The sequence below is a fragment of the Mesoplodon densirostris genome, chromosome 4, assembly GCF_025265405.1.
Source record: "Mesoplodon densirostris isolate mMesDen1 chromosome 4, mMesDen1 primary haplotype, whole genome shotgun sequence".
NCBI lineage: Eukaryota > Metazoa > Chordata > Mammalia > Artiodactyla > Ziphiidae > Mesoplodon > Mesoplodon densirostris.
In genome coordinates, this window is record NC_082664.1 from 26,497,568 (window position 1) to 26,510,809 (window position 13,242).

The 13,242-nt window shown below is 46.6% G+C and overlaps 1 protein-coding gene across 5 annotated transcripts in view; it reads right to left on the reverse strand.

The window, feature by feature from the left end:
* The window catches only part of ADCK1 (aarF domain containing kinase 1), a 112,382-nt gene that overhangs the window by 65,831 nt on the left and 33,309 nt on the right, over nt 1-13,242 (reverse strand). For 4 of the 5 annotated variants that reach the window (XM_060097983.1, XM_060097981.1, XM_060097979.1 and 1 more), the window contains exon 4: nt 2,813-3,016. The exons of the other annotated variant lie outside the window; for it this stretch is intronic. In XM_060097983.1, the coding sequence (XP_059953966.1) occupies nt 2,813-3,016 (204 nt within the window). The remainder of the gene's footprint in view (nt 1-2,812; nt 3,017-13,242) is intronic. 5 annotated transcript variants of the gene reach the window in all.

Sequence of the window (13,242 nt, forward strand, 5' to 3'; positions counted from 1 at the left end):
TTCCCCGCCCTCACAGCCCCACACCCACCTACCCGGCTTCCCACCCGTCTCCTTTCCCCTCCCTCCACCCACAGGCTGAGAAAGTGTGTCACCGGGAACAAATGCCATCTTCCCAGGAGGGAGGAGGAGGAAGGGGTGAGGGAAGACTTTGTGCGCCTGTAGTGCCGGGTAAGAAACCAGAGGTCTCTGAGCTTCCCAGCTGTGAGGGACGCCCCCTCTGAGCCATGACCTTGACATTAGCCTCCTTTTCTCAGAGGGCTCGAGTCAAGTTGCGGGTCAGAAGCCACAGGCCACCATGCTCAGGAGGACTTGGCCGGGGGGACTAGAGAAGAGACCCTGAAGATGCAGGCAGCATGCTCCAACCCCAGACATGCCAGCTGGGCGGGCACACCATGACTGCTGACACCCCCAGCTTCCCATCTCGCTCCACCGTGGCTCAGAGGAAGCCACTGCCCTGCTCTTGCCTCCCCCTCGGGCTCTCCAGAGACGAGACGGCCTCCAAGGTTAATCTGCTGCCTTCCCTCCCTTGCCTCCGCCCCCCACACTGAGCTGCCACGTGCTAGCAATGATGCATTTCACACTGTTATTATTTATTTAGTTTTATATTTAGTTTTAGTGATTTATTTAGTTTTAATTTGGGGGTGCACCTCATGCTGTAGGAGGCAGGAGGCCAACAGTCTTGCCAAGAAGCAAAGGCACACACGGCTGTGCCATGCCAATCCCGTCCCCTCTGCCTGCGGCCCCTGCATCCTAACCCCGCTCTTCCCAGCCTGTGGTCTGCTCCTGACACCAGCCCTAAATCTTCACTCAGTCTTCCCCCCGTCCCCTTGGAGGAGATGTTCCTCCTCAGTCGGAAGGGAATCCACAGAGGTTTCTATGCTCACCTCCTGCGTGACCCAGGCCCCCCAGAGTCACTTAATGAGGCCAGCCCAGGCCAGGCTATCACCGAGGAGTGGTTCACCTTTGGCTGGATGCCAGGCACAAGATACCAGCTCTACAGAAAGGCACCGACAGCCAGGGCCAGCTCCACACAGACCAGAGAACATGGAACATGGTCTTTAAATGAACCTCTGCCCCTACTCTCCGCCGAGTCCGCAGTAGCCTAAGGAAACTGTCACTTATCAGCCATTGGTTCATTAAACAAACACTGGTGCCCACGATATACCACATCCTATTCTGGAACTGCAGATAGGATTAAAAGGACCATCATGGTCTTCAACCCCAGACTTTACAACTTACCGTGAAACCAACTAGACACAACTAACCAAACTACGAGAGGCACAAGCAGAAGCAAAGCTGTGCAGAGGGTCAGAGAAGATTTCACAGGAGAGCTGGGATTTGGCCGGGACACACGGCACCTCGCACAGTGCCCAGCATTTGGTAGACAGATGGACGAATGGCCTAGAAACACAAGGAATCACTTGACAGGGAGAGAATGGGATAAAGAGATTCCAGGCAGACAGAGACCATGGCAACTTGAAAGTGGATGGGGTAGACCTTGAAAGTCCTGCTCAAGATTTTATTGGGGGAAATTGGGAGGTACCAAAGGTAATAAAAGAATCTCAGGAAAGGTATCAACTGATCTAGGCTTGACTTTAAGATTATTTTGCTCAGAAAAGTTCTAGATCCAAAGGGTTCTCTCTTTAAGAGGAGAATTTCAAATATAATAATAGGTGAAGGGAGACCTGGACGCCGACCGCCACGGGGGACGTGCGGCCCCCGCCTCTACCCGCGAACCTCAGAACAAAACCCCAATTCAGAAATAGGTTGCGAGCGGCAGGCTGGGAGGTTTGGCGCCCCCCACCAGAGACCCCTGTCGCAAAAAAATAAAATAAAATAATAATAATAATAATAATAATAGGTGAAGGGAGAAAAGAAGTTTTTTTTCTATTAGTGTTCTCTGGGGTACCATGAAATTATAGCACATAATTTGTAAGGCTGGGCCTGATTGGCCAGTCGGCACCCTGCAGACGGCTGCTCCAATCCCTCCCCATCCCCAGAATCAAGATGAGCAGAACAGGTTAGCAAGGACCCACACCACTGTGGCAATCTGGGTTCCACACATCCTGCAGGCCACTGGCATGAGTCCAAAGGAGTGTGACCAGGGCTGTGTATGCAAGGGCCCTCAGCCCCTTTCTCTTTTGCTCCATGGGGTGGATGAAGCTCAGGAAAGTTTGAGGAGGCAGGTCTAGCCCTTAGGAGGAAGCATGTATAACAATTAGAGATGAGTGATAATAGAATGGACCACCTTAGGCAGCAGGTAAGAGAATAAGCTTCCTATCACTGGAGGTAATCAAGCAGTGGCCCAGAGACGTTCTGGAAAAGTCACAGCACTGAATGATTAGGACAGCTCACGGACAGAACAGTGCACTGGAATCACTTACTAACAGTCCCCCCTGGATGCTCTACCTGATCACTCTACGTCTCCATCCCTCATCTGCAAAATGGGGTTAATGATGGTACCTACCTCATAGGTTTGCCCTGAGGACTAAGTGAGATAACATGGGGGAAACAGCGCAGCTGTGAGCGCACAGTAAACCCCCAATAATTGATAGGTATTATTAAATTCAACCATATGAATCATATTAAGTTACAGGTCAAAAACAGTTAAATATCAACGATTTCGTATGGTCCAACTAATATTTTATACTGAGGGACACTCAGGCTCCTTCTAACCTCTCTGCTTTCACACTGAAAGTTTCTGCAAAGTGTAGTTCCACGCCACTGGTGGAGCCCCAGGGCCTGGGGCCAAGCAGCGAGAACTCTGCGGGGGACTTTTTGGAAGCCCATTCCCCCTGGCAGAGGTGGGTACCTCTTTGCCCAGGTCCTCTCGGATGACCTGGCGGACCTCCTGCATGCTGCTCTGTGGGGCCTGGCTGTGTAGCACCTTCAGTGTGCTGGTGTACTCCTCCGGCAGCAGGTAGTCCAGAGCCCCCAGGTGCTGGCCCACCTTGATGAAGGTGCCCCGGTTGGCACAGCAGAGCTCGCAAAGGCGCCTGGCAGAGCGAAGGTGCACCTGCAGGAAGACAGGCGGGGCCAGAGAGATGTGAGTGCTCACTGTCCACTGGATGCTCTTCTCTTTTCCTGCCCCCTCTGCTCAGAAACCCTGATTCACACCCCCCCACAGTGTACGTACACACACATACATACACACACACACACACACACACACACACACACACACACACACACACACACACACACACACACACACACACACACCACCCCCCACCCCCGTCATTCACCTTCAGTCTCCTGGTACCCAGAGCAGTCAATTCCAATCTCAAACTGCAGCCAGCCTCCTGACATGGTCCGATGCTTCTGGTTGCCTTTCCTTCAAAACTTACCTGGTCCAAGTCCCACTCCCTCAGAAACTAGTGTTTGTCCAAGGCTTTCCACCAATTCGAATCTACTTATGATTCATTCAAGGATACACTGAGTTCACGCATTTGTCACCCACCCCTCAGTCACACTAATAATACTGTTTGTTTGCAGGTCTACAATTTTTAAACATGGTCATATTCACTATTTTTTTAATCCGTACAACAATTTAGGGAGGCAAGTGTTGGTATCTTTAAGGATAAGAAACTCAGATGTTTTGCTTATCAAGAAATAGCTAACAAATGTCAAAGGAAGGTCTAGAAAACACTTCAAACCTAGAGCTCTTTAACGCAGCAGACTTTAGCAGGGGTCTCCTGTTAACTGAAGGAAACCTTACAGGGAGCATCAGGCACACGGGGTGGGCGGCAGGGCAGGCTGTGCAGGACAAGCCGGCCTTAACTTGCAGCCTGATGCCCACCTATCCTTCCAGAGTGGGAGGTGGCCTCCATCCACCCCCAGGCTACACATCCCCAGTCATCACCCCAGCTCAGCTGAGGGTCTTGGAATTTTGAGGGTCCTTCCTTCCTGGAGCTACAGTTCCTGAAGCAGGATGAAGCCATGGGCACACACAAAAGACAAGGGAGCCCAGTGCCCTGTGGGAACCTGGTACCCTCTGCCACCCGTAAGTCAACCGGGAGAGTGAATATCTAGGATGGGCTTACACTCTCTTAAGTGCTATGAAGGATGCTGACACAATTAAGTGTGTATTGGAGGCAATAAACCACATGAAGAGATAAATAACCATTGGCAACAAAGATGGAAGAAACGTTCAAAGATCCTACATAATTAGTTGCTGAGTGAACCATACAGAAAACCGTTACCTTAGGAATTAAGAAGAGAACACTGCAGCCCTGAACACCCTGGTCCCAGCAGCCAGGGGGCCATCTATCCACTCCTTCTATAGCACAGGGATGCCCCACACTCCAGGCACTCGCAAGCTGTCCTTAGGCCCTCAAGGGCTCTGCTGGACACCTCTGCGTCCCGCCCCAACCCACTACTGGGGAAGCCTATGTCCACATGACTCTATCCCCCTGAGCAGACTGCTCCAGCCTCAGTGCGGGCACCTGGTGCAAACTAGGCCAAGAAGAGTCTTTTTTCCCTGACAGGAGGGTGCACAGAGAAGGGAATTGACTCTAAGAATTAAGGCGGGGCAGGTGTGGGGAGAGAACGCATTTCCATAGATGAGTAAAAGGCGCATGGGGGCAGCAGGGGGGTGGACTGGGAATTGAGCTGGCCGGTGTCAGATGGTAGAAGGTCACTACTGTCCAAGGCCACACTCAAGTCCTGAGGAAGTGAGAAAGAAGGCAAACATGGTCAAAAATGGAACTGGGCGTTTCCCCACCCTCCATGAGTGCAGGCTGTTAGGAACCGATGACTCTTTACAGCTCAAATAATCAACCCCAATTCCCACCCTGCCGAATAAGAGGCAGCCAGCAAGTCAGCCACCATCCATTTGTCCTAAGGTACAGGGTGACCGGAACCCAGGTCCCACCAGAGGCCCCCGGTGAGGCCGCCCTGGCACCCAGCTGCCCACTCCCCCAGGGAGGCTCAGCCCTCAGGCCAAAGCCACTGCAGGGTCAAGGCAGAGGACTGGAAGGCGGAGGGAGGACACACCCCATTGTCTCTGCCCCTCCCAGGAAAGACACCAACCACTGTGTATTCACTGGGGGCTGACTGAGTCCCACGCCCTCCACCTCGTGGGGAGATGTGACAGAGCCACTCACACACAGAGAATGGCACGTGGCAGTAGGATCACACTGAGGAGCACGGAGCTCACAGATGGGAGAAACAAGAGGGCTGGAACTAGAGAGCCTTGGCTCCTGGGGAGAAGCGGGGTGCGTGCAGCTCAGGAGCACAGGGCCTCTCCGCCGCAAATCCACGCTTGTTTGCCGTGCGCTGGGATACTGGTGCTAGACCCTGTGTCATCTCTCCGCTGCAAACCCACGCTTGTTTGCCGTGCGCTGGGATACTGGTGCCAGACCCTGTGTCATTTCTCCTTTGTCAGATGGGTTGCTATTAGGCTTTGTCAACAGGGGGCTCTGGGGGACACCGCAGGCCACAGCACAGGGAGGCTCCCTTATTGTCCCTGTGCACTTTCAGCTCATCAGCCAGTGGGTAGTGGCTTGGGGGTGACCACTTTGGTGGCCCTCACGGACCAGCCCACCCTCTGTAAATTTCTCCACTACCTGATGGGCCCCTCCTGTGGACCAACTCAGGCCCCATACCTTCCAGCAAGTGTTCTGACCACCCAGCAGGCGGCTCCAACACACTAGCTCCAGGTCGCACCCTCCTGCAAATTTCTCTGCCACCTGGCAGGCTGTTCCCATGGACCATGCCCGCCATCACGTCTCATCACTAGGGCAGCCCAGCATCCCAGCCTTGCAGGTGGGAGGCTCCCAGCTGAGTCTTTAGCTCTATTCTTGTTCACCACCCCCTCAGCCCTAGAGGGAGCAGGTGCTTTATGCATTTACTACTTCTGTACCTTTAGAATCTTCTTTTACTCCTTTTAGGAGTTAACTACCTTTTCCTAGTGAATAAGTCTTTATATTTAAGTTACAGGTATGACTATAGTCCCTGGCTGATACATAGGATTAGCCCCTGAAACTGAACCTGAAAAGAGTAGAATAAAAAAGGAGGGCATTTCAGATCGAGAGAACAACATAACAACATGTGTGTGTGTGTGTGTGTGTGTGTGTGTGCGCACGCGTGTGTGATGCTGAATAGCTGCTCCACCATTTTCTTTAGACTGGATTCACATCTGCATTTACGTCTGCTCCTGGCAGCCCTCAGAAAGCATTAGCCTCACCCTAACAAGCCCTCCTACCAAGAAGCAGAGCCAGGGCTCTGTTGCCCCTCACCTGTGGCCTGAGCCAGTCCTGGGTCGGGTGTCTCTTGGCACAAAGTGATGGTCACCTTCAGGACACTGTCTGGGCAATGCAGAGAGCCCTCTCTGGTCACACAAGCCCAGGAAGGCTTGTCTACTGCTGACTCACTGGTTACTTGGCACATCAGCCATTGGGGACAGAGACCATGTGTGTCCCCTGTAGACTCTGTGTACCCCAGGGCAAGCCATGCATGAGCTCTAAATGTAGACTGATGACAACCTTGGGTCATACACTCACAAAACAATCATCCATGAAGCTGAATCAGCATCTACTGCAAATGGCACCCACATTTCAACAAAAGAAGCCCCAAAGTCACCTTCAACCAGCTTCTAATTAAATACACACACACACACACACAGAGTCACATGGGGGTGAGGGACATTACCACTAACCAAAAAGTGTAAATGTTCTTTTAAAGCCAAAAGACACACATGCTGAACAACAGAGCAGGCACTCTGGTCTCCAGCGTCCCTTTCTAGCTCCAGCTCCTACAGCTCCACCATCCTTTGGGATCAGAAGGCAGGTCCCACTCAGAATTTCAAGAAATTACTGGCTTAGTGCAAACTCCCTCTCTCAGCATTCACCTCCTGCTTGCTGGTACCTGGGATGGAGGATGGCCCTTCCCCCAGCTCACTGAGCATCCTTTCTTCTGGGATCTGTAAGTAATAATAAATCTTGTGACTCTACTTCCTCTGTGCGGGTGTATTTAAACTGTACCTTCAATCGAAACAACCCACTGCGTTTCACTTCCCCAGTGGAAGCTTGGAGGCTGAGGGAGCTACCAGCCAACCCCGTGTAGGAGGCTTGTGCTCCTCGTTCACCAGGTCATAAACTACCTATTCCTAATTCAATACACCAGCTCTTGCTTCTCAACCCATGTTACTGCCCTAACACTCCCCACCCGTTTGCTCACTGGACCCGAGTCCTGCCCTTACCCAGCACCTGGTTTCACGAGCTAGTTGGGTATGTCACTGCCGCGTGTCTTCACTGCAGAGTCCCCACACTCCCCCTTCCGTTCCTGCCAAAACACAGCAGGAACGGCTGGCAGTGTCTCTCTGCCCCTCCTCCAACTTTGTTTTCACTCCCAGCTCAATAACTTGCCTTATGATTATCTCATTACCAATAACCTTGTTGTAATGAGTTTTAATCTGCCTCATATTAATTAAAAGCATTGTCATTAGCCAGCTTGGGTTGGGGTTGGGAGGGCGGGCAGTGAATAGCTAATAAGATCAACTCAGTACTGATTAATTACTGATTGGGAGGGATGGAGCAAAGGCCCAAGGAGAGCCATCCTTTACTTGTGTCTAAATCCCCAAGAGTAGGGATCTCGAGCCCCAAACTTGGCAGAAAGGTACCAAAGCCAGACCGAATCAAAGCAGCTTCCCATCAGAATTGAGCAGTGTCTCCGATGGGATTTCGGGGTGTGACTGTGAGACAGAGACAGACGCATATACATACCCCACACATCACAGGAAGAAAGAGACAGTGAAAGACAAGGTCACAGACAGACCCCAAAACAGACAATCCCCTTGACAGATTCTTCTAATCAAAGATTCAAGACCCAAAGGAAATGTGCTGACGTGTAAACAGTGTTATCTCTGGGCGGTGAGATTAAAAGAGTACTTTTCTTTATAGGTTTTTCTGTATTTTTCAAATTTCTTAGAACTAATATGTATTATATCAATAATAGAGGAGAATTTTAAAAAATAATCCCTTCTTCGGGGCCTCCCTGGTGGCGCAAGTGGTTGAGAGTCCGCCTGCCGATGCAGGGGATACGGGTTCGTGCCCCGGTCTGGGAGGATCCCATATGCCACGGAGCGGCTGGGCCCGTGAGCCATGGCCGCTGAGCCTGCGCGTCCGGAGCCTGCGCGTCCGGAGCCTGTGCTCTGCAACGGGGGAGGCCACAACAGTGAGAGGCCCGCATACCGCAAAAAAAAATAAATAAATAAAAATAATCCCTTCTTCAACTTCTTCTGGAAATAGAAAAGTCCAGCTGACAAGATTCTCCCATGCAGACTGGGCAAGCTTGGTGCAGAATCCAGAATCTCTTCCCCAATTTTTCAGGGTGCTATGACCCACGTGTGTGTTTTTCATCATGAAAATGGAACTGCAGGGCTTCCCTGGTGGCGCAGTGGTTGAGAGTCCGCCTGCCGATGCAGGGGACACAGGTTCGTGCCCCGGTCCGGGAGGATCCCACATGCCGCGGAGCGGCTGGGTCCGTGAGCCATGGCCACTGAGCCTGTGCGTCCGGAGCCTGTGCTCCGCAACGGGAGAGGCCACAACAGTGAGAGGCCCGTGTACCGCAAAAAAAAAAAAAAAAAAAAAAAAAAAAAAAATGAAACTGCAACTCCTTCATCCCCAAGAAATCAGGCCAGGATGGTCTCCAAGGTTGCTTTTCTGGATGTCACCCTTTGCTTTAAGCTCTCATTTAAGCAAAAAAGTAAAACTAATTCATCATGTCTTGGGGGAAAACAAACAAGTGGCAGTTTATAAAAGTTTTGAAGGAGGTTGACCACAAATTTAATCCCACTCCTTGGGAGTGTCCTCTGTCTCTCCTCTGACTACCCATCAGATAGATCCTGGTTAAGAGCACAGGGCCAGCATCAGATTGTCACAGTCTATATCCCAACTTCACCACTCAGAATTTGGTGATCTTGGGCAAGTGATGTAACCTCTGTTTACTTCTGACTGCTCATCTATAAAAGAAAGATAATAATAGTACCTACCTCACAGGGCTGCTGTGAAGATTAAATGAGGTGAGGTAATGCAGGCACTTCACTTAGCCAGAGCTGGCACTTCTATACTTGTTGTAAGGGTACCTAGAACTTGTTTTAAGGTATGGTAAGACACACAGACATGGAAATGACTATCATAAAGAAAGAAGTTTTTACTCACAATTCCTTACAAGTAGGAGAGTTGGCATGCCACACAAAGCCACACCGGGAAGCACCAGGGTTGGCCAGGAGAGAGAGGGAGTGAGGGGAAACGTGGGCAAAGCTTTTATTGTGGATTCCATGGAAAAGAATGGGTGAGACTTAAGAGTGGCTAGTTTTAAGTATCTCATTTGGCTTTGGGGCATAGGGGGTGTTCCTAGTTGTTTGGTACTTGGCCCTGGGGTGAATAAGGCAGGTGGATCGTGACCCAGAGTGTAACAGCTCAGTAACAGAGGTGGTTGGCAGGTATGGGCTCCAGATTGGTTGGTTTGCCTGTGAAAGGCATGCTCACAGGTGAGTTGTTTACTATCTCTTGGAACTAGTTAACCCTGAGAGCAGCAGTACCCCCAGTTTCAAAGCATCAGAATATAAAAAACATGATCAATGCAATACTTTAGCTATACTCCCTTGGGGAATCTCACCCAGAATCATGGTGGTAAATACCGTCTACACACTGATGATACACAAATGCGTATCCCCTACCCAGACCTCTCCCCTGACTCCAGACTCACATATCTAACTTCTTCTCTGACATCACCAATGTCCAATGAGCTTCTCAAACTCAGCGTGACTTTCCCACCACTTCTACCACCACCAAACCTACTCCTCCCTCAGTCTTCCCCATCTTAAGAAATTGCAACTCTAAACTTGGAGTTGTTGAAGCCATAAATATTGATGTCACCCTTAACATCTCTTCCCAAATGGGGACCAAAATTACCTTCCCATCTGAAATAACAAAAAACTGGACAAGATTTACCAAAAAAAAAAGAAAGAAAAAAGTCTTCTAAGGCATTGGGCATCAGGAAAGGAAGGAGAGTGGTTCCTGAGAGATGGGAAGCCAACAAGGTGAACACTACGGTTGCCCCAATTTACAGCATTGAGGGTTTCCAGGCCACAGTGCAGGGAAGGGGAACCCAGGCAGTGACCAGGAGATTCTCTGAACTGAAGAGACAGAGCTGAGAGGCCAGAAAGACCAAAGTAGCTAGAGTTTGCAGGACAGAGTACTGGAGAGTGGACAGACGTACAAAGAAAGAACTCTGAAGATCTGCCGAGGGTCCATCTCGCATATTCAGCTAAGTACTAGTCAGCACATGCACACAAGAAAACTACCTGAGCCAGAGAAATAACAACCACAAAAGACTAGGGTTAACGGTACCCAGTGTTCATATAAGGTCTATTTCCACCAGCCAGACCGGAAAATCTCATAATTCTTGAGGCTTTTGCTATAACACCCAGAAGGGGCTTGCCTCAGTTAAGGGGAATATCCCAAACTAAACACTGTTCCATTCCCAACTAATAAATATTAAAAGAAAGACTTGAAAAAAAATTACTGTTTCCAAGTAACTTAACTGTGTCCCAGAACAAAGCTCAAGAATATGTATAAGAATACAAATATACCTAGTATCCAAAAAGATAAAACTGCAATGTCTGGCACCTAATAAAAAATTTACCAGGCATGCAAATAAACAGAAAAATACAACATATAATGAGAAAAAAAAAAAACAATCAATCAAACCAACCCAAAACTGAAACCTATATTAGTAAAGGAGGATAGTGGTTATAACTGCATTTCATATGTTCAAAAAGTTAAGCAGCAACATGGGCAATATAAAAAAAGAGAGCAAGATCCAAATGAAACTTCTAGAGGTGAACACTGTAATGTTTGATATGAAAAATACACTGGATGGGATAAATGGCAGATTAGACATTGTAGAAGAAAGGATTAGTGAACCTCAAGACCTACCAATAGAAACTATTCAAAATGAAACACACAGAGGAAAAAAAATTTTTTCAATGAAAAGAGCATCAGCGATCTGTGGGACAAATTCAAGCAGCCTTGTAAACACGTTGTTGGAATCCCCAAAGGAGATGGAATGGGAGAGGTGGAGAAAAAATATTTAAAGAAATAATAACTTAATTTTTTTCAAATTTGATTTTCAAAATCTATAAACAGGTCTAAAAATCTCAACAAGCCCCAAGCATGAAAAACATGAAGAAAACTACATAATTAAGTTGTTCAAAATCAGTGATAAAGAGAAAATCCTGAAAGTATCCAGAGAAAAAAAGACACATTATGGAGAAAGGAACAAAGATAAGAATGACAGCAGATCTCTACTGGCAACAATACAAGCAGAAGTTAGTGGAGCAACGTCTCTGAAAGCACTGAAAGAAAACCCAGAATTCTATACCCAGCAAGAACATCTTTCAACACTAAAGGTAAAAAAAAAAAAAAAAAAAAAAAATCTCTTTCAGACATATAAAAGCTGATAGAATTCATCTCCCTACACTACAAGAAATGTTAAAGGACATCTTTCAGGCAGAAGGAAAATGATATTGGAGAGACACATGGATCTACATAAAGGAAAAAGAGACCAGAAATAGAAACTTCAGGAAAACATATAAGAATTTTTTTATATCGTATATCTCTTTAAAAGATAAGTGACTGCTTAAACAAAAATAATAACAATGTAATGTGGAGTTTATAACATATGGAAAAGCAAAACGTATTACAATAGCATAAAGGCTGGAAAGAAAGAAATGAAAGCACATGATTATAAGATTCTTATACTCTGAAGGAAGTAGTATAATGTCACTTGAATGTAGACTGTGACAAGTTAAAGATTTATGCTACGAACAGATGCAATCACTAAAATAACAAAAAGAATTATAGCTCATAAGCCAACAAAGGAGACAACATGGAACCATGAAAAAAATATTCAATCCAAAAGAAGGCATGAGAGGAAACAAGGAATAAAGCATAAATTGGACAAGTAGAAAACAAATAACAAGATGAAAGACATAAATCTAACCATATCAATAATCTCTTTAAATATAAATGGTCTAAACACCCAAATTAAAAGCCAGAGATTGCCAAATTGGATAAAAAAGAAAGACTCAAATATATGCTACCTATAAGAAATTGCCCTTTAAATATTAAAACAAAAATAGGTTAAATGTAAAAGGATGGAAAAGGATAAATCATGCCAACACCAATTAAAATAAAGCTGGAATGGTGTATATCAGACAAAGAAACTCTGACCCGAGATGGTGTCACAGTTGAATTCTATCAAACATTTAAGGAAGAAATATTGCCAATTCCACATAAACCCTTCCAGAAAACTGAAGACAGAATACCTCCCAACTCATTCTATGAGACGAGCATAACCCCAATATCAAAACTAGACAGAAAATACAAGGGGAAAAAAAAGCTATAGTCCAATATTCATAGTGAACATAGATGCGAAAATTCTTTTTTTAAAAAAAGTGTTAGCTAGTTGAATCCAACAATTTATAAACAGGCTCTGTTCTTCCCATTACAACCTGGTGGTGCACAATTTTGATTTGTCTCCCTAGAGACAATGTTAATTTTGATAATGTCTTAAGATGGTTATCCACCTAACTTCCTCACTTAAGTTACTTGTTTTCTTTTTATAATTAAGTGTTTTATGGGAAAGTCCTTCCAAATTTTATAAATAGCCAGTTCTTTACCAAAATTTCAATTTATTCATTTGTTTATTTATATCAGTATGGACTCATGGATTTCTAATTTTTTCAAAGGATCATAATCCATTAACATCATTTTTTGTTTTAACAGTCCCACTGAGGTATTGATATTTTGACACAGTACACTGCACATATTTAAATGTAAAGTCTGATACTTTTTGACATATGTATACACCTATGAATCCATCACCATAATCAAGCTTGTAAACATATCCAGCATCTCTTAAAAGCTTTGATGTCCCTTGGTAATTCCAGCCCCATCCCTCCACATACCTCCCATCTCCAGAAAACCACTGATCTGCTTTCTATCAGTATAGACTAGAATTTCCTAGAGTTTTATATAAGTGGAATCATATAGCCCATACTCTTTATCCAGCCTTTTTCATTCAACATAATTTTTCTGAGACCCATCATGTTGTTGCATATATCAATAGTTTATTCTTTTTTTTTAACTGAGTAGTATTCCACTGCATAAATATACTACAAACCTTTCTACACTGAATTGCCTTTTCACCACTGTATAAAACGCATTGTTCATA